Source organism: Centruroides vittatus, unplaced genomic scaffold (genome assembly GCF_030686945.1).
Source record: "Centruroides vittatus isolate TY-2023 unplaced genomic scaffold, ASM3068694v2 contig_19, whole genome shotgun sequence".
NCBI lineage: Eukaryota > Metazoa > Arthropoda > Arachnida > Scorpiones > Buthidae > Centruroides > Centruroides vittatus.
Genome location: NW_027121169.1, coordinates 5,201,883 through 5,226,704, shown reverse-complemented (window position 1 = coordinate 5,226,704; position 24,822 = coordinate 5,201,883). Strand labels below are relative to the sequence as shown.

General features: G+C 28.6%; 1 protein-coding gene across 2 annotated transcripts in view; it reads right to left on the bottom strand.

Annotated features, from left to right (window-relative positions):
• LOC136970195 (importin subunit alpha-7-like) overlaps positions 1 to 24,822 on the bottom strand; it is a 41,443-nt gene that overhangs the window by 2,159 nt on the left and 14,462 nt on the right. For both annotated transcript variants that reach the window (XM_067264617.1, XM_067264618.1), the window contains exons 4-10: positions 20,414 to 20,597; positions 15,960 to 16,064; positions 10,465 to 10,544; positions 6,160 to 6,273; positions 5,992 to 6,091; positions 5,749 to 5,917; positions 5,575 to 5,672 (exon numbers count right to left, since the gene is read on the bottom strand). In XM_067264617.1, the coding sequence (XP_067120718.1) occupies positions 5,575 to 5,672; positions 5,749 to 5,917; positions 5,992 to 6,091; positions 6,160 to 6,273; positions 10,465 to 10,544; positions 15,960 to 16,064; positions 20,414 to 20,597 (850 nt within the window). The remainder of the gene's footprint in view (positions 1 to 5,574; positions 5,673 to 5,748; positions 5,918 to 5,991; positions 6,092 to 6,159; positions 6,274 to 10,464; positions 10,545 to 15,959; positions 16,065 to 20,413; positions 20,598 to 24,822) is intronic.

The window sequence follows — 24,822 nt, the reverse complement described above, 5'->3', positions numbered from 1 at the left end:
AATAACTGATAATCCTAACTGTGCAAATTCTGCCTTTGGTTTTTATGTTACATCAGTGCTTTTTGCATCATCTCCTTAATACAGTTGTCACATTAACAAAGTAAGATGACCAAATTACAGTAAAACTCCAAATATTCAAATAATTCAAATCTTGGGATGTCTGCATTAAAGGATTTTTATTGGGATAGAAACAAATAACTAACAGGCTGTTTAAAATAGTCATGTGCAAATAAACACAATTTATTTTATACATGGTTGGAGGAATGTTCTTAATTTTGAACAAAATGAAAATAATGATTTATCACCACAAATACTCTTCATTTTTGGCAGGAAAAGTGGAAAGTTTGGAAATATGACAAATCATGAAATATCTAATATACCATTCTACTCTAATGGGTTAAAAATATTGTATTAATTGGTATCTGTAATTGAAAAATTGAATAATACCCCTATTGGATATTAGGCAATTCACCTAAACAGATAAAACTGTATATAATTATCACTACAACTACTTAAAATCCATAATTTTGGAGATAACATTTCTGTCACAAAACTTCTACCAAAGACAAAAGGATGTATTTTTTCCTTTCTATTACCATTTGTTTAACAAGGAAGCAGGTATGTCTTGTTTCAAAAACTATTGAAATTTTATTCATTAGATACCTGAAACTCTATACTTAATAATCAACTAGTTAAAGTGTTTTAAATGAATTAGAATAGAAAAACTAACAAGGAAAGCCAATGAAATATTTAAATTAATGAAAACAGATAATACAAGTTTTTTCTTCCTTGTCATTGTTTTTGGATTTTAGCTTTTAAGATTGTCACCATGTTTTGTTTTTTAGGTTAATCTTTGTATTTAGTAAAGTTTAATAACACTTATATAAAAAAAATGTTTAAATAAACTTTTTTAACTGCAGGTAAGTAATCATTCATAAAAATGACGAAGTAAATACAGCAGTATTTCTTCCAAACTGGAAAAAATCACTTGGTACTTGAGTGAACAAATGCAACTCACTAGAACAAATTACAGTAGAGCATCATTTATCCGAAAGTCAATCAACCGAAAGCTTTCCAGTCGGATTGTGTCGTGTTGAATTGAATGTTTTTGATACTAGATCAACTTCTAAAGTATAATTTTGTTTGTACAAAATAATTTTTAATGATACAATAGCCATGATTATTATTATAAAAATTTTTGTTAGACTTAAAATCGACGAAAATTCAATGCAAAGCGTCACGCAACGGAGAAAAATTTCAACATCAGATAGGTTAATATATTTTTTCATACATAATCAGTTATCTGAAAAATAAGTTATCCGGATAAACGACGCTCTATGTATTGATTAATAATCTATGGATGATAAAAATATTAAAAAATGGAGACATTACTGAAATTTCTGGTCAAGATTAACAAACAGCCAGACATTGTCCTCTTCAATTCAAACAAAACTTGGCAAACACAAAAAGTTTTCCTTGTTCAAATAATAGGACCCATTTCTCAAGCATTTCCAAAAACCGGGCCTCTGAAAATTGAGTTGTCAACTGGAGAGACTTCCATCTGGCAATAGTCAAAAATAAGATTGACTGTACATAGCCGAGCTTTATGAAATAACTAAGATGCATAAGAACTCCAGAGTACAATACAAGATTGATGAAGAGGCTACATCTGGAGGCCATACAGTTATTCGCTTGCCTTCCTATCGTTGCGAATTTAATCCCGTTGAATTAATATGGGCTTGGTTAAAAGCATACATCGTTTGACATAGAACCACATTCAAATTGATGGATGTAAAAAGTTAGTGGACAATGCTTTTGCATTCACAATTGATGAATTGTTGCTATCCAATTTTCTTTATCGCATAGAAAAACTATGGAAGAATATAGGGAATCCACTGGCCAACTGGACAACACTGGAAAAAACTAGTAATTAATACATCAGAAAGCGATGACGATGATCCTAGTCCACTATTGGATAACATTTATTATATTAAATATATTGCCATATAAAAAAATTTTACTACTGTTTTATGAAAAATTAACACAATTAATGGAAAAGTCATGCTGCCATCTAGTGAGAGAAAATAAAATTCACATATTGCCTGACATTAAGTGAAAAGTGCCAAGATCATTGGGGAGTGTGCTGATTGGTTTAACTGAATCATCATCATGCATGACGTTGCTCTCAAGCTAATTCTTTCTATAGACATTATTATATAATACACACAATGATTTTTCATTTCAAAAGACAAAAATACTTCAAGTTGTTAGCTAGTAATGATTAACTCAACTCAAAACAGAAAACTGCGACATATCCAGCTCTTAAGAATTAGTGTCTATGCTATTGAGAATGTTACAGTATACTTTTATTACATTTTTGCAAGTTAAATGAGAAGGCAAAGAGAATAAAAAAATATATTTTAATTATGTTCCATGAGCAAACTACTAAAATCAATGGAATAGTGGATTACATTTTTCCATTTAAGATGAAATTTTTAAAAAATCAAGATTTAAACCCAAAGGATATGCATTTGTAGACTGGAATGTAGCTACTATGCTAACTACTCTTGTGAAAACGTTTGTGCTAGACTGTGTAAACCCATAATTTAAAATTGGATCTTTCAAGAAGGAAAAAACTGTTTAGATTTAAGAATTTTTGACTATTACATACAGTAGTATAATTTCATATCAACTTTTGTCTTTCATCAGGTTTACTTTTAAAACAAATTGAAAATTTCAATATTTAAATCTGTGGGCAAATTTTGGACAACATGCATGCTTACTTGAATTTAAAAAAATATAGAATAATGGAGATGACACTGCTTAAATATTGTGTACAGGATTTTGTTTTAACACTGTGGAAATCCTATGTTTTACAAGGGATGCTCGTGTGCATATCATCTGAAATTCTTCTTAGAAAAAACAAACAAATCAGCTACAGAGGGTATCAATGATAATTTCTCTTACTTGGAAATAGTATTCTCTCATCTATTGTTGGAACAAATGTATCAAACCCTTTGATAGCCAACTGTACCCTCTATTCTCCTTCAACTTCATTTTGAAGAAAACTTAGCAAATGATCACAATGAGTTTGTGGACATTACTCAGTTACAAGAATGGTCTTGAATTGTTACTTCTCTAGACCTATGATGAGGTGACCAAAGTCTTTCCCAAGCACAAAGTGTCTTGTCTGGTAAAGATGAGTCAACAAGTAGATATAACATTGCTGCATACTTATCTCTTGCAACTCTTAACGTTTCTAATGTTCATTATTTTGTTTTCTTAGAACATTTTCTTTAGCTGAATTTCTTTTCTGTAATAGTAGAGAAAGATGATCTCAAACATAATTTCAGAACTTCAATAAGTAATTCTTCTCTCCCAAAATGGACTTGCAATTGACTTACAGCCTTGCTGTAGCTCTCTCCATTAGAGGGAAAAGTTTTAATTAATTCATCAGCTGATGTTCCCTTCTCCATAGCTTGAGATAAACAGGCAATTTTATCGACTGTCAAAATTTCTATTTTTATCAATTTTCTGGAACTGTGCCCACATTTGATGGTAATATGAAGAAATGATTAGGATTCTGGGGAATTTTAACTTTTGCAAAATTCATTATTGTGTTATCCAAACTGATGTGTTACTTGTCTGTAGCAATGAAGGAACAGGCATATTAAATTGAATGGAATTCAATTTAGTATGCCTGTTCCTGTTTTTGTTTTGAGTGTAAAATGAGTAGTCTTAAACTTTCCACCTATCAATGTGTTTCCAATTCATCTATTTCTTGCTCAATAATATCATCATCATCCTCAGTTTCTGTGAACAGTATTTCTCTAATTTGGTCTTCAATCATTAGGCCTAATCAAACAAAAATCAAAATTGATGCTAACTTTATAATTTTTTCACTATCCAATAACTCAGCTTCTTTCTGACACTCATTGCATGCTTTTGTAAACAACCTTCTATGCTACTTCTGAACCACTTTTAATCTCTCCATGTTTAAAATAAATAAAACTCATTTTTGCAGCCAAATCCTGTCATAGATGCCAGTTGTTAGATTTTACTATCACCTTTTGATCAGCTCTCAAAATTTGAACACACCAAAAAAAAACTTATTTGTTTTAAAGAAAAAAGTATATTAATCAGAAACATAAAATGGAAGAATACATCCACATTCACACAGTTAACAAAAGATCAGTCCTCAACTCTCAAGAAAAAATTTTGTTTTACACAACACTGTTCTTGACTTTTTTTTTTTTATCATCTGCTCCTTTCTTCTGACAAGTTAATCATATATATTTATATATGTATATATCTATATATATGTCCAAACGTGCTATTAAATTAAGAATCAAGGAAATTAATATTGCTATACAAAATTTATGACATCCAGTGAATTCAGTGTTGCTGGCACTTTGATATTTCTGACCCTACTTGCTAAAGTATGTTGCATTTCACTTTTAACTACTAGATTAGACTAAATAGTAAACAGTGATCAAACTGTTGAGAGTCAAGGATTATGATAACATAATCTCATGCCAAGGATGGATGCCCCAGGCTACAAACCAATAATTTGGCTTATGAACTTGTCTTTGTTAATATGTGATCATATGCAGTAGCTGCAATTTTCACTAAAATAACTTATTTAGCAGTGCTTCCATGATATCCACATGTTATCCATCTTTACTGTAAAAATTTCAATCAAATTTTTTTTTTCTTTCAAAGGCTCTCAAAAAAACTGCTGCCTTAAACATGTGATCACATCCAATTTTTACTTGTTGTCACATGCATTAGATGACACCAGAGTGGAAAATTACCATCAAATGATGTCATGGAGGTTTCTCATGATTGCTGCAAGATATAGGCATGACATAATGATGTGGTCTGCAAGTCACTGTGACCTTACAACAATTTAAATATTTTCATGGCTTTATTTTGTGTCAGAAAAATAATTTTCTGGGCCTGAGAAACACCTTAGCCTCTCATCATTTATTTTCAGCTGAACTCATTCACATTAGCCTACGCCACCACAAAATTTAAGGGTTCCTATAGGACAGCGGTTCCCAACCTTTTTTTTTTGACCAGGGACCATAAGGTTTAAGAAAAATAAACTTTAATCAAAACTTTTAACATAAGTAATCGTTAAACTCAAGAGTAACATGCATTAACAGTACTATTATAATAGAAAACGTAATATTTTTAGTAAAAATTAAATTCAGTTTGTATCAATGTGGGAATAATAATTTAAAATGAATAAAAGTTTTAAATCTTATGTGGACCACTGGTGGGGAACCGCTGCTATAGGAGAAGGATCATGTATATTCTGTAAACAAAACAACATATGACAGGATTTTTCAGAATCAACAAATTTGGGGAATGGCAGTTACATGTGAATAATCAGTAGAAAATTGTTGCCTTTTGCATATATGATACACTAAATGTATTTGATTTTGTCTCTGTTAATAATACTACAAATAATGACAATTGCATATTTATTGAAGTTCTCTCATATGCATACCACATCATAAATACATTTATGAGCAGACTTATGTAAGAAAAAAAAATACAAAAACTCACCTCATTTGCAGAATCATCCCTATGATGCAGTAATAAAAGAGTGTTGATTAACGAAGGCACATTAATATTACTCCATATGAATTTTCTGTTACATGATGCTAGAAATTAAAAGTAGAGTTCCATTCAAAGTTTAATGTCATAATTACATATGTCTAAGGACTGTATTTTGCTTACCAAAAACATTCCGTAAAAGCCATAAAATTTCTTTTCTGATATGACGAAATGAAGAAGTAAGTAATTCAGAGAGACAATCTTCAAAATATTTATGACTGAGAATTTCAGTAGAAAAAGTGTCATCAGAAGACGTTAAATTTCCCAAGATTCTCACGATTGTAGTAATAATCTAAAAAAGTAAAATTTGTAGTTTAAAGAAAGTAATAACTTTTTAGAAATTAATAACTTTTGTTAATTACTTACTGATACATTTTTGAACTGATCTAAACAGAAGAACTTCAAATGATTCAGAGCAATTAGATGAATGGCTTCTTTATGAAAATATTGTTTGCAGGACTCAATGCTATAACAGTTAGCAAAAGTTTTTGATAACTGTAAAACTTATGTAATAAAATTGATAATTTTACTTACTGTGCTGTGAAATGAAAAAGTATGTTGTAGATATCGTGAAGTAAACTTTGACTGGATAATTTACTTAATAGTAGTTTTGAAATAATGGTTAAAATGCCCTCCTTAGTCAGTTTTCTAAAAATATTAAAAACACATAACTGATTTATATTAATTCCAATAATGACTTATTTTTTGAAGATTTCTGAGATTTTACTCTGCATTTTCTTAAATAATTATTGTATTATTTTACAATTAATACACAAATGAGACAAATATTAATAACATCAGAAAAGTATAATGAATTAAAGAAAGAAAACATTCAAAATCAATATTCTGTGAGTATGAGAAAACAAAAGTTTTTTTTTTGTAAGCTTTTATAATTATCAATTGATCTACTAAATATCTTTTTTAAAAGAACAATTTGCATTATAAAGATGATGTTAAATAAGATTTATCTACACTTTTTTGTGACTGCAGAATAACATATCAGAGACCTTAGCATTTGACTGTAGATGTTACCAAGACTCTTATATGTTCTCTTAGAGCTAAAAAATCAATGTTATGTAGCAGACAAATGCTTTTTCAATGAAGTCCTATAATAAGTCAGAATAATTATTAGATTTGAATTGCTACCATTCTGTATGAAAACATTCAAATATGCATTTCATGGAAGAGGAAAATTAAAGATTTATGAGCACAAAAATGATCTATATGTAAGAATTCTACATTGCGATATTCATATTCTTAAGGTTCTGAAATGAGGAATTTATTTGATTCTTGTGAAACCATGTTGTAGTTTATGTTGTTCTATACTGACACAATGAAGTGACTTCTTTCAAACACTCGGCAGGTTATTCATCTTTTTATTCAGTTAGAACACTAGTTACAAATTGCGTTTCAGGCATTCGCCCCTCTTCAGCTAATATGATAAATTTACATGTGCATACGTGAATTAAACATATGAAACATCACATAATTAAAAGAAACATACCTTAAAAGTACAAATTATGAACCTACAGACAGCAAGGTAAGAGACTGACAGGTAGCGAACTTGGTGACAGGACATTCGAACTTGACGAACTTCAAGTTCGTCAAGTTCCAATAGATACAGAGATGAGGAAAAATAATATGAAACTTGCCCCAAAATATAAAAATTTATTCTCTAGATTGAAGGCTAAACAAAGTAAGGGAAAACAAAAAATAAATAAAGAGGAAATGAAAAATATTGCATATAAAATACCTTGTACATGCAAAAACAATAGTTTTTATATAGGCGAGACTAAACAAACTTAAAATACATGTTAAAGAGCATATATCTGATTTGAAATATCACAGACTAAATTCAGTATTCCATGACCACTGCGTAATGAATAACTGCAACATTGACAGATCGAATATACAGATCTTACACAAAGAAAAGAAGGCATATCATAGAAAGTTTAAAGAGTGTGTCGAGATAATTAAAAATAATCATCAGAATTGTATAAACAAAAATTTAAGTATTAAAATTTGCGAAAACTGGATAAAAATATTATAAATATGTTAAGAGATTACTGGATATTATTGTACATTAATTACAAGTGCTTAATGTTTTTTATATTTCAATATATTAATTGTAAAAATATGGATGTATTTTAGGTGATGATTAATATTATAAAAAATTAAGCATGTATCCAAAATATTCTATTGCTGTATACCAATATATATGCAAATTGGCAGACTGGATTGTGCTGTTGGGATTGTTGTGTACGAGACCTATCTGAACGAACCACAACACTCATTGTGTAAATCTGAATCACGATTTAAGATATAAATCATAGGTTAACTAAATCTCATCATGTTTAAATGTTATGCCGTCAAGCTCGCTACATGTCAAATCACCTTACTCTTCACTCGTTCCATAGAATTGGATATAGTTTACTACGTTTCTTGCCTGTATGTTCATATTTACAATTTTAAGGTATGTTCCTTTTAATTATGTAATATCTAAGGGATGTTTAATTCGTGTATGCATATTTCTCAGGTCAATCATCAGTGTTAACTATCAATGTTCAATGTTTGGAATATCAAAATTATAAATATCTTAATGTATTATAGGGGAATATTAATTTGGTATCAATTTTTTGTGTTTGTGGATAATTTTATTGTATATTTGGATCTGTTTACCGATATTTATATAAATTAGTGAACCAGATTGCGTTGTTGTAACAGATGTACGGGAGCTGTGTCTGTAAATACTACAATAGTTATTGTGCAATGTTAGATGGCGAATTAGGATATAAATTACAGGTAAAACACTAGCTGTTATAATTTGTTTATAAAACTGCCTTTTTTTTTATATGAATATCACTGTTATAAAATTAAAGTTCATCAAGTTCAAATGTCCTGTCACCAAGTTCGCTACCTGTCAGTCTCTTACCTTGCTGTCTGTAGGTTCGTAATTTGTACTTTTAAGGTATGTTTCTTTTAATTATGTGATGTTTCATATGTTTAATTCACGTATGCACATGTAAATTTTTTCATATTTGTTTTTAATGTTTAGTTAGCTGAAGAGGGGCGAATGCCTGAAACGCAATTTGTAACTAGCATTTAACTGAATAAAAAGATAAATAACTTGCCAAGTGTTTGAAAGAAGTCACTTCATTGTATCAGTACAGGAATTTATTTACAAATGTTTGAAGAAAAAGATTTGACTTGTGATTTTCAAAAAGCATAAGACCAATATTTTACTTTATATTCAGAGTGCAATCAAATCTCTTAAAATATGAAGATTTTCAGTAACTGTTGGGAATGCAAAACTAAAGTGAGTATCGATGTCGTAAACTGTATGTGGACTGGCAACACCCTGCTAAGAAAGCACGAGGCAGGAAGAAACCTGTTGTTCGGTTGGCGCCAAATTATGGATGTATCAACAAGTTTATATATAGTCTTAGATTAAAATAAAATTCAGTTCTAAGTTAAAGGATTGCCTCATTATTGTCCCAACAGTATCCAAATTCTAAAATTTTAAATAACTTAAAAATACCCTTGTGTCTTCTAAAAAATTATTCATTGCCCACTTCTATTCATACAGATTGGTGACAGTTATAACTGTAGAGTAAGCAGATTCTTAATTATTAGGTTGCAATTTAAAAAAATTTTAAAACTAAATTCCCACTGTCATCTGTCTGTCTTTCTTAACCTTGAGAACAGAGTTTGTTAGATGAAAGACAAGACCAGATATGGAAATCTTAGGGACAGGAAGTTGATTAACTAAACGTGACTTCCAGTTTGCATTGGAAGTTTGTATTTCAATTTAAAAATTTTTCCCTGAAAGGTGTTAGATAGATGATTGGCACAACTATTGTTAAAGGAAAAGTATGATGTACAGAAGCAAGCCACTACTAATTTGAGGTGGAGAGCATATATTTTAAGTTAAATAAATCAAAAATATGATTAAAATTGCAACCCGACATTGTCACAATGCCAGGCTGCTTGTTATACATACAAAATTTGTCTGAAAGATTGAACAATTATTTATGTGCTATATAAAATAAATTCAAATGCTATACAATGTCTAAGTGACTAAGTTATTTTATCAGCAATTAATTATATATTAACTCTACTTTTAACAAGTGAAAACATTACTATCATACATTACATAAAAATAACAAAGTTATAGGAATTTGTTTTGTTTTTGTATATTTATGTCCTCTGAGCATTTAAGGTCTTTCCATTTCTGGATCCTTTTTCCATGATCATTGTGGGAGCAACCAAATGGTGAGGGATAGGGCCCGATGCATTCAGGAGAACTGCTCATGAAAAATTCCTGGATTGCTTGTTCCAGGTCTCCCAGGGTGGCAGGCTGATGCCTTAAGAGACAGCCATACGGCCGTTACTTATATGATGAAAATCAGCTGTTTTTAAGTACAGTTATAAGGATTTTTAAGACAAATTTTTGATACAGAATTCAAGTTCTAATTATTACTTTTTCAAAATTATGTAAACAAATACATCAGAATAGCTGTGAATGTTAATAATTAATACTATATACTGTGTATTTCATTTAATAATTTCAGAGGCGTAAGTGAGAAAATATTCTTATCATTATCATCATCATGTAACTCAATGTAAATGTATTAAAATTTACAAACTGTGGATATATCTCAGAACTATAAAATATAAACTATTAATAATAATGGTTTATATTTTATAATTCTGACCACAACAATAAATATACTTTCCATTTTATAATAATAATAAAGATATAAAGTAAAAAGTATATTTGTTATTGCATTTAATAAAAAGATAAATAAAATTAATATTTTGTAAGTTAATAAAACTTACTCTATGTCATTTTTATTAAGATATCTACTGAAGTTTTGAAGAACAAATAAACATGATCTTACAATTTGCTGATGGGATGACTGTAATAAATGAAAAAAACCAAACATTAATATATCATAAAAAATTTCGTTTCTGATAAATCAAAAATAGTAAATTATTTATATTTGTATTGACAAAATACTAACATCTTAAATGATAGAAAAATAATGCAAGATATTACTTCTATTTTATTAGATTGTGAGTTCAAATCTTGCTTTGGACATGGATATTGTTGTTTGGGATATTCTAAAGCTATTATGGCACTGCACACAAAAGAAACTAAAAATAACTATACAGTTTATTACACCATCTAAATAACTCTTACATCTTTATCTATATTATTTTATACATATGATAGTTATCATAACATCCTTAATATTATGTTTTATGCAAATTATACTTTCGGTGTCAAAAAAATGGTTCCAAAAAGTTGAAATAGGGTAAAAATTAATGTATCTGCTGGTATTATGGTTTAAATTATATTTTAAATAACAACTTATTTCTGAAAATATTAAATTTTAAATCAAATATAAATTACATTAAACTGCAACAAAAATCTACATTATTAACACTTCTAATTTTAAACTATGGAATTAAAATTGATTTAATTTTAACAGTAAATTTTCAAAATATTGAGTTTAAAATTAAAACAATTAATAGATTAATATATATATAGGTATTTTAACTTTCATTGAATTAACTGTTGATCAAGTATATCATTTCAATATGAATAAGAACATTAGAACAAAACTTTCAATAATTTGATTATTTGCTATTATTTTGATTTAGTTACAAGTTATTTTTTAAGCATACTAAAGAGATATTAATAAAATTAACAGTTTGACAGATGATAAAGGAAGCAGAAAATTAAAATTTAAAATTGTAATGTAACAAATATATTAAGAATATGAAATATCAACAAAATTTTCATTTCACCAATATATTAAGATATTTATAAAATTAGAACTGATATATTATCCTATTCCTGCAGCTTAATCTACCATTATTGATAGTCCATACAATGTTCTAGAAGTTTGTTTCAAAATTTTATGTATTATCTGCCCTTGCATACTGTCTGTAGACTAGACAGTCAGTCAAATAATCTTTATTCTGTGGCACCGCTGAGCACAGCCAGGCAGAAATACAAAAAGTACATAGTAGATACATGCCGTTAGTCATACAAGGGATACAATAAAATGGCAGAGAAAAGGGAAATAAAATAAAATAAAATAAATAACATAAATGAATTAAAATAAAAAAGAATAAAAATTAAATAAATGATTAAAAAAAAATAAAAGTGCACTATAACTAAAATAAAATTACTGTACATCAAAGTCTAAATGCTGTAATAGCAGAGCAAGGCATGTAAAAACATTGGCATCAAGGCTAGAGTGAATCGGATCACAAGAGAGCAGGTCAACGGATCCCACATCTAATGGAGTAGAGTGCAACAAATTTCTTTAACAAGTTAAAGTTGCTGTTGTTTTGTAGAAAAAAATCAGGCTTTACTGGCCAGTCTAGATTGCTTATATTGGCATGCTGCATGCACTGATGCCTAATGTCATCCAGCATAGGACAGTTGTATAAATAGTGCATGACACCGTCCCGCACCCCACAGAGCTGACAGCAGTCAGAATTAGAATGGTGAAACCTTTTCAGGTAAGCACGAAAGCGCCCGTGTTCAGTCAAAAATTGGACTAAATCATGTGTGGGTTGAATCCATTTGCTTTGAATACGTTCCTTGACCTTTGGGATAAAACGTCTTGTTATGTGTTGTTCTGGGATCTTGTCCCAATCCAGTTGCCAGGTCTCCAAGGCATTGTCCCAGATAAGGTATTTAAGTCTTGACTTAGGAATGAGATTGTAGGCAGGAGGGGTATCAGGATTAGGCGTTGCGTTTCGTGCCAGAAAGTCAGCCCGTTCATTACCCGGAATGCCGCTGTGTCCTTTGATCCAATTGATGGCATATTTGTTAAAAGACGTAGAAGCTGCAGCGAAGATGTCGTTCGCAACAGGGTGAGTGTTATCTTTATTCCCCAAAACAGCAACAGTCGCAGCACTGTCTGTGAAGATGTTTATCAGTTTGTTCACAAAGTTAGTGTTGCACCAGTTGATTGCCATCAGCACAGCAAAGATCTGTAGACTAGACAGAAAGATCAGTTGCTGGTGATGACATAACTCAATTTCACTGTCCCCCAGTAACTGGAAATTCTAAAAAGACCTGTGTCTCATTAGCATGTGACAAGTTACTGGAATCAATGTTGTCAATGTTATAAAATTTTTGAATCTTGATCTTAGACAAAAATCTCACAAGAAAAAAAAAAAAAGAGACTTATTTTTTCAATCAATTGGAATTTACATTTTAAGGAATATTTATTATTAGGTAAATTATAATTGCTGTTTTATGATGAGTTCTGAAATGCTGAAATGCTTATATGAAGCTGTTACTAAAAGTCTAGTTGTTAGCAAACTTGAAGAAAATGCACTATGAGGATGCTGATGAAGGGATTCTTTAACAACAGATGCATCACAACCAGACAACAACAGTAATGAATCTGATGATTCCAACTGTTCTTAAAAAATGTAAAATGAATGTAAAAGTGATTTCAAATAAAATAGTTGTTGGTATCAGAAAGAGTTTTCAATTTAATTTTTTTGTATATCTTGACAATACAGTTTTGTAACAAATATTCCATCACCTTGGGAATAAGCTATATATGTTCTTTATTTTAATTTATATTAGATTATGAGTTCTGATATGTATAAGTAAAATCTAAATAGCTCTGTTACATTGTAAAATGAATTTGTGAGGATTTTCAATGAACTGACCATTTTTTTAAAATTAAATGCAATGTAGACAATTGCTCTAAAGCAGCAGTCACCAACCAGTGGTCTGTGGAGAAATCTTGATATTGATCAACTCATGGTATTACAAAATAAATGTAAAATGCTTGGTTGCTTCTTCTCACTCATTGGAGCGTTATTTATTCAAATCTAAAACTAAACACAAAATGACTGTCATCAATAAATAATAATGTCAATAAATCAACAAATAATCAACAATAAATAATGTTGTGTGTGATTGTGTCCTTTGTGGAAAAGATCCAAGAATCCATAAACTTATTTCAAACAAGAAGCAACAAACTTTACACTAATTTGTTATAATTAAACAAGTGAATTTAAAATTAATACAGTAAAATGGAACTTTTGTGATCATTCTCCCATAGATGTTTATATCATTTTAAATTTTAAAAAAAATTCACGAGTAGTCTGCAGGATTCAAAATTGAGTTTAGTGGTCCATGAGGTCAGAAAAGTTGGCAACTGCTGATCTAAAGCTTGAAATCTTCAAATCAACTAATGTATAAATATTATTATATTTAGTGATCAAATAAAAAGTTTTCTCCTCACAAGTAGACTGGGAGCATAAACTAACCATACTTGTTATTGATCTGCTAGTCTGTAAGAAATATTTAAATCTCAAATACAAATACTTGAGTCTATATTTATTATACTCAAGTATAACATTTTAAACTCTAAATAGATAACTGGGTTATTGTATGCCATCAGTTTATCTTTGCAAGAAAAGTTTTCATTTGATCATTATATAGAAATGACAGTTATAAAATGTAAAAACACTAGCCACCATGTAATGTTATAAAATTAACAACATAACTGTCTTTTGAGCATTGAACACAAGACCGTGCTATTTATCAAACACCTGGCTTTTGCCATCTTTATTAGTCGAGACGAGGTCTTATTTCACTCGTTTCGGACATTTTGCCCCTCTTCAGCCAACTAATAGAAAATAATATACAGTATTCTAAATCATACAATATACACCAATAAATTGTATAGAAATTATCTTGAGACATACCGTTAATTCCTTGAACTCAAGGGTGCGCGTGTACAGCACAAGTTCGCATGTCAAATTTACTGTGACAAATGTACAGAATCTATGTACAGCTGATTAAAATATAAAATTTTTTAAAAAGTATATAAACATACAAGCTTATTCTGCTATAAATTTCGGTGTATTAAACATATCTGATATTAGGTCTTACTTTTTGAATTGAACGCAACAAATCTCTTATCTTCTTATTGACGAACTTCATTTTAATTCTGTCTTGATATAACACTAAATTCAGAAACTTATTACTTTAATCAAGAAACTTATTTTTTATGTGGTACGTCACTCATTATTGCACTACTGTTTGTTAACTATTTGCATATTCGGTTGGTTGTGAAGATCTGAATTTACATAATTATCTTCATAGCCAAAAGTAGCTAAACTAATCCAAAAATTCTTCCGTAGCCAAAATTAGCCAAACAAACTTCAAATTTTTCACAAAATTCTTAAAAAATGTTTTATATTTTATAACTATAATATTCACAACCAGTTCTCGTTTATATTTACACTTAAATTTTTATTTAGACAATTCTTGGAATTTATGATAGCTACGCTCTCTTCAAATTTCCTATTATAAGCATTCTTTTCTTTATATAAAATTTTTGCACCATCTTGGTTTATGTTACAATTGTTAAGTAGGCAGTGATCATGAAATACAGAATGTAAATGATTATATTTTAAGTCAGCAACATGTTCTTTTAATCTGATATTTAGCTTACGTTTTGTTTCTCCAATGTAAATACTAGCATTATTACAAGTGCATAGAATTTCATAAACAACATTCTTTGTTTCTTTTACCTCTCTTCTATTTTGCTGTATACCGTTTTAATTTTTTAACCGGAATTTCAGTTTTTCATATTTGGGTGCGAGTTTTATGTCGACTTTTCACAATTCTTTATTAATCTCTTCATATAAGCCTTTCACATATGGGAAACTAATATATCTTATACTTGAGCCTTGTTTTTCTTTTCGTTGTTCGTCATCATTACTATTTATTTTATCACTTATTTCCTTTTCCCATTTTGTAATTATGTGATTTGGGTATCCATTTAATATAAATTTGTTTTTTAGTTCCTGTATATGTTTGGACATATTACTTGACTTGCTAATTCTATTTTTGATTTTATCATATTACATTGTAAAGACGTTTTGTTTAATATGTGAGGGTATATTGGAGTTGTATTTAATAGTCGTGCTAACGGTACAAGGTTTTTTAAAAGGTTCAAATTCAACACTGTTTGCATTCCTTGTGATTTTAACGTCCAATGTATCAACTAATAAAGGTGGAAAAAGCCAGGTGTTTGATAAATAACACGGTCTTGTGTTCAATGCTCAATATACAGTAAAAACACGGTTTCAAGAACATTTAAACATAACTGTCTATTGACATTATGGTTTCTGTAATGATAGTCAGTTGTGTTGTTAATTTTGTGTAGAAATGACTTTTTGATACTTTTACATTAAACAACAATCAAATAGATTGTATCTTAATTAGAAAGTTAATTGAATATTAATGATTAATTAATTGAAATTAATTGAACTCTCACTTGTAATAATGGAATTATAGTAAATAATAGACCCTGACGTTTAAGTAGTGTGCAGCAAATTTCACAATCATATGCCATATTTCCAATACATATAGATGAATATTCCTAAAATGAAAAAAAAGCAAATTTATTACTTATATATTAAATATTAATATATAAGTGATATATATATTACTTACATATTATTACTTATATATAAAATACTTTCATTTCAATTATATAAAAATATTTTCATAATGATTTTAATATATAATTAAGTATTTTAGTAGTTTGATAAAGTTAAAAACTTAATTGATAAATTCAATCATCTTACAATCCAAAACAAATTACAGAATTTCATTTAAAAATGGTATTGATCTCCAATAAATTGTAATTAAATTATAGTATCTCCTCATTATATTGCACATATTTCCAATCTCCGTGACAGCTTGCTTTTTTGTGGGTTATATTTCATACAATGGTAGTTTTTTAGGTAATATTTCTTTGCCAGTAAAAATTTAATGGCAACCAATTTTTAAAAAATTATTAGCTAAAATGCTTTTATATTTGGAAGACCAAAGAAATGCACGATACAGGTATCCTTTGTACAACACAGCACTTCTACAATATGATTTTGCTCTAACACAGTTCAAGAATTTGGGAAATCTTCTGTTCAGAATTTCATAACTTTTAAGTGCAAACTCCATTATTCAATATTTTTTATTCAAATAAGCATGCATGTTATTTCAAATTTGCCCATACATTTTAAAATATTGAAATTTTCAATTTATTTTATGCCTTTCATCTGGTTTAATGAAAACTGAGAGGAAAGCAAGACAAGGAAGAAAAAACTTGCATTATCAATCAAGTGTCGTTGTTGCTTTCAGACTTTAGCCCTTAAGACTGTCACTGTGTTTTGTTTTTATAGATTAATCTTCATATTTAGTAAAGGTTTTTTTAACATTTTTAGATAAGTGTTATTAACCTTTGACTGTAGGTAAGCAATCATCCATAAAAATGACAAATGAAATACAGTGGTATCTTGGTATTCGAACTGTCCCCAACACAAACAATTTGGTATTCAAACACAAATTCTGAAAAAAAAATTTGCTCATTCCTCAATTAAACAAACATGACCATCTAGAACAAATTATTGATTAATAACTTATTTTTATTTCATCATACATAAAAATTTTTTATGGTAAAAATAAAAAAGTGAAGATGTTGCTGATATTTCTGATCAAGATCAACAGTAAAGCTCAGATGATGACAATACTTTGTAAAAAGAATAATCTAAAGCAGCAGTTGACAACCAGTGTGGAGAAATTTGGACATTGACCAACTCAAGGTTACATGAAGTATTATCAAAGAAATACAAAATGCTTGGTTGCTTTTTGTTTAACCAAAATTAATATTAATACATAATACAGTATTTTTAATTACAATTGTTATGTTGTTATTGATTGGAAAGAAATTATTGATTGCTTTAATAAACATATTTCTCTTAATAATGAAAAACAATAATATACAGTAGAGTGTCGTTTATCCGAATCAATGGGGACTGGAGTTGTTCAGATAACTTATTTTTCTGTTAACCAATTATGTATGAAAAAATATATTAACCTATCTGATGTTGAAACTTTTCTCCGTTGCTTGTCGCTTTGCGTTGAATTTTCGTTGATTTTAAGCCTGACGAAAATTTTTATAATAATAATCATGGCTACTGTATCATTCAAAATTATTTCTTTATTTTGTACAAACGAAATAAATATATTGAAAAATATAAAAACAAAAAATTATACTTTAGAAGTTAATCTAGTATCAAAAACGTTCAATTCGGCATGACACCAACTGGAAAGCTTTTGATTAACTGACATTTTGATTGATCGGCTTTCGGATAAACGACACTCTACTGTACTTTTGTTAACTTTTGGAACCTAACTCCATGTTTTGTATTAGTCCTTTGTTTCGCATAGCACAGATTTGCATAACATGCACTTTTTCAGAATGTAGCAACAATGTTATACAAGGGATACCTGTATATCCAAATGAAAAATATAGCAAGGAGTTACTCTAATCATCAATAAAGTTAAATACAATAATTTCTTACCATCAATAAAATGTTCACATTATTAAACACTGTTGAAAACTCCATTGTACGAATCTTAAAATCTACGACTTAAAACATAACTGAACAACCAGTATTTGATTAGCTACACTAAAGGATATCTTATGCTAACATAGTATAAGAATATACAGATAAATAAAAATATATGCACTTTTATGCCAATAATTATAAAAACATAAATGATACTGTCTTTCAGTGTTAAGATATTTTAATGATAACAAAAATTAGCAGGTACTTTTAACATTGCATTGATGTCTTCCTTAGGCAATATAGAATGTATTAAGAATACTGTTAGAATGTTACAAATGATAAGGAACATGCATTTGAATGTAAAAATAATGGAAATAATACTGATATTACAATGACATAAAAAGGGCAAATAGTGTTGATGTATTGAATACATTATGTATACAGTACAAAAACAATTACAATTAAAAAGGTAATAAAAGTAAAGTAGATAATTGTAGGCAATTGTTATTGTAAATACAATAAATAATTGTACTATAATAGTAGATATTTAGTAGAAAATAGTAGATAACCTATTTTGAAAATGCCTCCGAGAAAAGGAGTGTTAATTGTCCAAAAGTGTGCAGAAGCAAACAGAAAAAATATTATCAAAAAACTCCACAAAATTAATAGGCATAAATGTATTATATATAAGCTAATAGAAATCTAAATGTAATAGTTGATTATGTATAAGTATTTTTAAATATAAAAATAAATTCAAAGTTACACAAAAATCTTTTATCTTTGTCCTATTTTACTTAAGTAACACTGAGTACATAAGCTAGTTATTTATAAAAGAAAAAAAATTTTTGTTTTAAAAGATAAATAACAAAAACATATTCTTAAATTATGCTTAATTAACCAATTTTTATCTTTCTTTTATTTAGAATCAAATGCAATTACAGTAGAGAGTCGTTAATCGGAACGCCGGTAATTGGCATGATTTTCAGTCGGACTGTGTCATGCTGAATCAAACGTTTTTGATACTAGATTTACTTCTAAAGTATAATTTTCATGTTTTTATATTCTTCAATATATTTATTTTGTTTGTACAAAATGCAGAAATAATTTTTAACGATACGATAGCCTCGATTATTATTATAAAAATTTTCGTTAGGCTTAAAATCGACGAAAATTCAACACGAAGCGACACGCAACGGAGAAAAATTCAACACGAAGCGACACACAACTGAGAAAAATTTGAACATCGGACAGGTTAATATATTTTTTCGTACATAATTGGTAATTGGAACAAATGACTAATCGGAACCACCCCAGTCCCAATTGATTCCGATTTTCAACTCTCTACTGTATATCAGTTAAAAAATTATTCATTCATAATACATTTTTATTACATGTAGAAATTCTATAAATTTAAACAAAAATAATTATGAATATAAGAAACAAATTTATTGGCAATATGTTTCCAAAATAAAACTTATTTTGCATTAATAATTTTAAACTGAAAAATCACACTGTATTATAATAAGAAAATTATAAATGAATTTAGTGTAAAATAGAATTTTTTGAAAAATATTGGATTTTGACTATTCCATTGATTTTATTTCATAAAGATCTGATTTATTTTTGTACTGAAAGAAAACATATTGTTAGAAAATCTACAGTTCTAATCAGGGTCAACGTTCTCTTAAAACAAAGCCCTGATGTAAATAATTTTTCTGAGACCACAAAAAATTTCTGATGATAAAAAAAGCTCAACATATTTTCACTAAAAATAACAACAAAGTAAATAAACAATAAACAAAAATTGTATTCCAGGAGACTTATCATTGTATTATTTCTAATATTGTGTAATCAATTGCTCAAAACTGGGTTTAATTAATAAACAAAATGGCTGATATCAATTTCCAACACAAATTTATCAAAGTAAATGTTTTCAACTGTATTAAACTGGCATTAAAGCTGTGAGAAAAAAATGCTGCTATAAACTTTCAAGATATAGATTCCTTTCCCCCACTTGGAAGTCATTCTACAATATTTAATCTTACAACCCTCTCCGCTTCCCTCTCTCTTTCTTACGTCACCCCTCTTACCACGTGAACAACAGTACCCTTGTTAACAGCAGGGAAAGTCAGTTAGGATAAAGATGCCTTTAACACAGTCAAAAACATTTGATTTCTGATAAATTTTTGCTGGAAATCAGTTTCAGTCATTTTATTTATTCCAATATTGTATTTTGAGTTTGAATGGGCAAATTGATGAGTATTATTATTATAATTTATAAATATGCTCATCCAAAATATAAAACAGGAATTAACTTTAAATTAGTAATAAATTTTTCTAATAAAATGATATCTACAGAGTTTTTATACAAACTTACTTGAACAATAATATTATTTCCATTTAAGAATGTTATCAGATAGGGTGCAATTTTGTTAATTACTTTTACTGTCACTTCATGAGAAGAAAAACAAAGATTAGTACAACAACCAATAGCTTCCAGCAATTTCTCAACATCTGGTCCAATCAGAAATTCTTTTAGCATATGTAGTGATCCCTCGATACTGTAAAAAATATTTACTATATTTATAATTTTATAAAACATACCATAAAACAACGAACAAAATTATTTATGTCAAATTTTAATTCTATTATGAATTTTATGTAATTATATCTGATTTACTCAATAATAAACTTATTATAAGAAAATAGACTTGTATCTTAATATATTTCTAATATCTTAAACTTTCTTTTAATTTACTTTTTATATTTCTTTAAATTATATAATATTTTTTATATTATATAATTTAATAAAATTAATACAAACTTCCTTTATTTTAAATAATTATATATAATATTGTAATAAAATAGCAAATATCATAACAACAATAAAATTTATAATAATTGTATCATAAACTTAAATAATAAAAAAGCAGTTTAAAGTTATAAATAAAGCTCAAATCATCTAAAAACCTAGATGTCTTAGCTCTAATTATAAGATAATTATTCTAATTCAAATAATGACATTTTAAGTTTATTTAATAATACTTGTTTAATTCACTTCTCTTCTTATATTCAATAACCTAAGTATGCTTCTTAGGTTATTCAATCGGTTATTTATCGGGTTTAGTGGATGTTTATTTTGACAAATAAACATCCACTAAACCCGATAAAATATAATATAATATGAATACACAGCCACTGCTGTTAAGAACGGGTTACAACTAGTAGTGCCATCTCTTGCACCAACCAGTAATTAAATTTAATTCTAGCTATTAATTTAGAATAAACTGGAAGAAAAGAATTGGCCCGAAGTGGGACTCAAACCTGCAACTCCCGCTTACCGTGCGGACATGTTGCCAGTTACGCTGCCCGGACCTTCGTTCCATTCTCCTCTCCCAGCACATACAAGCCGTTATAACCCATTCTTAACGGCAGTGAGTGTGTATTTATATTGTTTTTGAATTAATCAACTTCATTTATAGTTTCACTCTATATTATTCTGATAGAAATGAAGTTTCTATTAACATGTACAGTGAACATCACGCTGACAACTGTACCAACACAAGGAGAAAAACTCACATAAAAGGCGTATAGGAATGTTTTATTTTCCTGCGAGCGTTTTCGACACAGTGATGAATGTCGTCTTTAGGCAGATAAGGAACAAAACATTTTTTCGAATGGATTTTTAAATTAGAACATAAATGTTTAGAATATTAATAACTTTTAGAATAGACAGTTTTAAAAGCTTAAATTTGAAAAATTGCATAACATCTATGTGCATGTGCTTTAATACACGGAGAAGGTGGAGGATGTGGGGACAGTGGAGAAATGCAGTTAATTATAATGTTTTAATAGCTTATACAAGCTGATCCAAATTCCAGGAAACTCAAGGATGGGAGAGTTGTATGGGATAATAAATGGTGAAAATGGCCTCCCAAATGCATATCAGACCCCTTTCACCATAGTACCTAAGCAACTCCATACAGTCCCAAAGCAGGGTTGGGTGATGCTGTAACACCATCTTGAACAACTCTGTGTCACACCTTCCCATCGCAACAGAATGTTGGTGTTCAGATATATGGCTAGACAGCATTCTGGTGGTAGCCCCTATGTAGCAGGTGGGTACCCCAGTTGCTGTATTCTCTAATGGATAGAATACACATCCAACTTTTCCAAGATCGAAATTGCATCCGTGTCATTGCACAAGAACTCCGTAAACTTGGGTGTGGAGCAATCTGAAGACGACGTTTATAACTGCATCAAAAGCGCTTGCAGGAAAATAAAACATTCCTTAATGCCTTTTATGTGAGTTTTTCTCCTTGTGTTAGAAGTTTTGATTATATCATTGTATATAAGTTCCATTTTTTCTATTAAAATTCAAAATCTGTTCTCATTGCACATTCAGATAAGATTAGAGATTCTACTTATACAAATATTTATTGTGTTTTTTGGATATTAATTTTTGTAGTTCTTTATATAATACTTCCTATGTAATATTTCTTGATTTTCTTCATCTAACAAGAATAATGCCTACTGTTTTAAAATTTATGTAGCATTTTACTTTTGGAACATTTTTCAGCCATCTAAGTTTAAAATTCCTAACAATGATCTTTCTATATTTTACTTTATGATCTACTTGGTTCACTTTCTTCTAAATCTTGCTACAGACTAGTTTTAATTTTACACTGCAGTTCCATTAAAAGACTAGTCACTCAAACAAAAAACAGATTGAAAAAATGTTTATACAAAAGAATCTGACCTATCCTCAATTGTTTCTTTTACATCTATATAATGTATCATATAGATATTAAAGAAAAGCAAAAAATCTTAATGAATCATCAAATAAAAAAGTGAATTTAGGAATGCATATAATTTTCTTTCTAATATGTCTTAATGTCATCAACAAAAAAAATCCTCAATATAACTTTCCACTAAATAAAAATATCAGAAAAGGTTGAAGAGGCTGTATTGGACTTTATATGTACCAGTAATCACGGGTGAAGATTGTCTTTATATCAGAAAACATCAAATATTGAATAGAAAATAGTAAAAGAATAGTAGAAATGCAGAGTAGGCCTATATGTTAAAAGAGAAGAAATAAAATATGTGCACAAAGATCAAGATTATATACTCTTATCAGAGTTACAGAATACAGACATCCTCTACTTAAAAATGTTCAACTTATGAACTTTCAGACTTACAAATAATTTGACCATACATCTAAAATCTAAATTTCACACATATTCTGAAGTTCTCTTGCCAGTTATGGGGTGACATTGAAGTCAGCCTTTGGCCAGTAATAAATAATTAATGTGAATTTATTTCTACTGCATATCATCATTTTTTTGTTTTTACATGAATTTTGACATTCCATCATCACAAGTAATGAGGTGGTGTTAAAGTAAAAGCATTTTTCACTTTTGAAATTTTTATAAAATTTGGCAATTAGTGCTTCAAAAATGCATCCAAAACATAATAGTAAATCTAATAGTGGAGATAAATGCAAGAAGTGTGGCTCTATGACCATGGAAAATAAACTTTTCATTATAAAACTAATTATGTTAGGAGAAAAAAAAACAGTGTTCAAAACACCCGCTAATAAGCAGTAGCGAGCAGGTAAATGGGCATAATGTATTCTATTAAGTACATTAAAGGATTGAACACTAACAATACATGATTACTCTGTGTACAAAGGTACTTTCTAGGTTAGTTTTTGACTCACAATAAAACCTCAGAAACCTAACCTGTTCATACATAGAGCATCTATGGTTATATTTAATAAAAACTTTATAATTCAGGAAAGTTGCTAATTCAAAGACAAAAAAAAAATTAATTACAATAATTCACATCATTATTTGAATAGTAATATATTTTACTGAAATTAAAACAGATAGTTTATGTCCACTGTGTTGTAAGAATCTATGTAATCTACTGAATGCAAACTTCAAAAATTTCCTTAAGAGACGTAAAACTTATAGTATTTACAAAAATTCAAAATCATTAAATTTACATCAATTGACCATTTGGTATATTATTGTACATTAAATATTATATTAAGTATCTGTACTCTTAATTACATATTTTGTTGGTCATTTCGTTATTTATTTATATAAGATCTGAAGAGAGACAACATCCTCAAAAATTTTAAACATGTAAATAAGTTTATGACTTCTTAGAAAGAGCTTTTTTTTATATAAAAAAAAAAAGTCAAATCTAGAAAGTTATAAGAATTTTAATAGTTACCAAGTAAACTATAGCAAATTAAATCTTATTAATCTAAAATTAAAAACTGAATAACTTAACTACAGGAACAAGAAATATGCCAAATTCATTATTTTTTCTTTTTTTTTCAAAGTAAAAAATTTTTAAATAATGAAGATATTTGCAGAAAAAAAACTTCTATAAATGTTCTAAAAACACCTTCACATTTTTATTCTTTTATATATTATGTTGTAATTTCTCATGTTTAAAAACAGGAAAGTATTTCATAAAATTGAAAAATTCAATTAAATCTGACTTATTACTTTTTCCTTCCAATAATATACCATATTTTACAGCATACAAGATGTAACTTTTGCTTACAAAGAAATAGAAAAAAAATAGCCCTGTGCCTTACAAGTGGTGATCGCCTACAAGTTAATGAATTTCCCTAACAGCCTTCAGTAGGCTACAGTTAAACACACTAAAATACTTTTTCCTAAGTATTCTGTGCTGAAATGAAAGTGAATCTTATATGCTATAAAATACAATACATAACAATTATTAGCACCAGTAGATTTATAAATA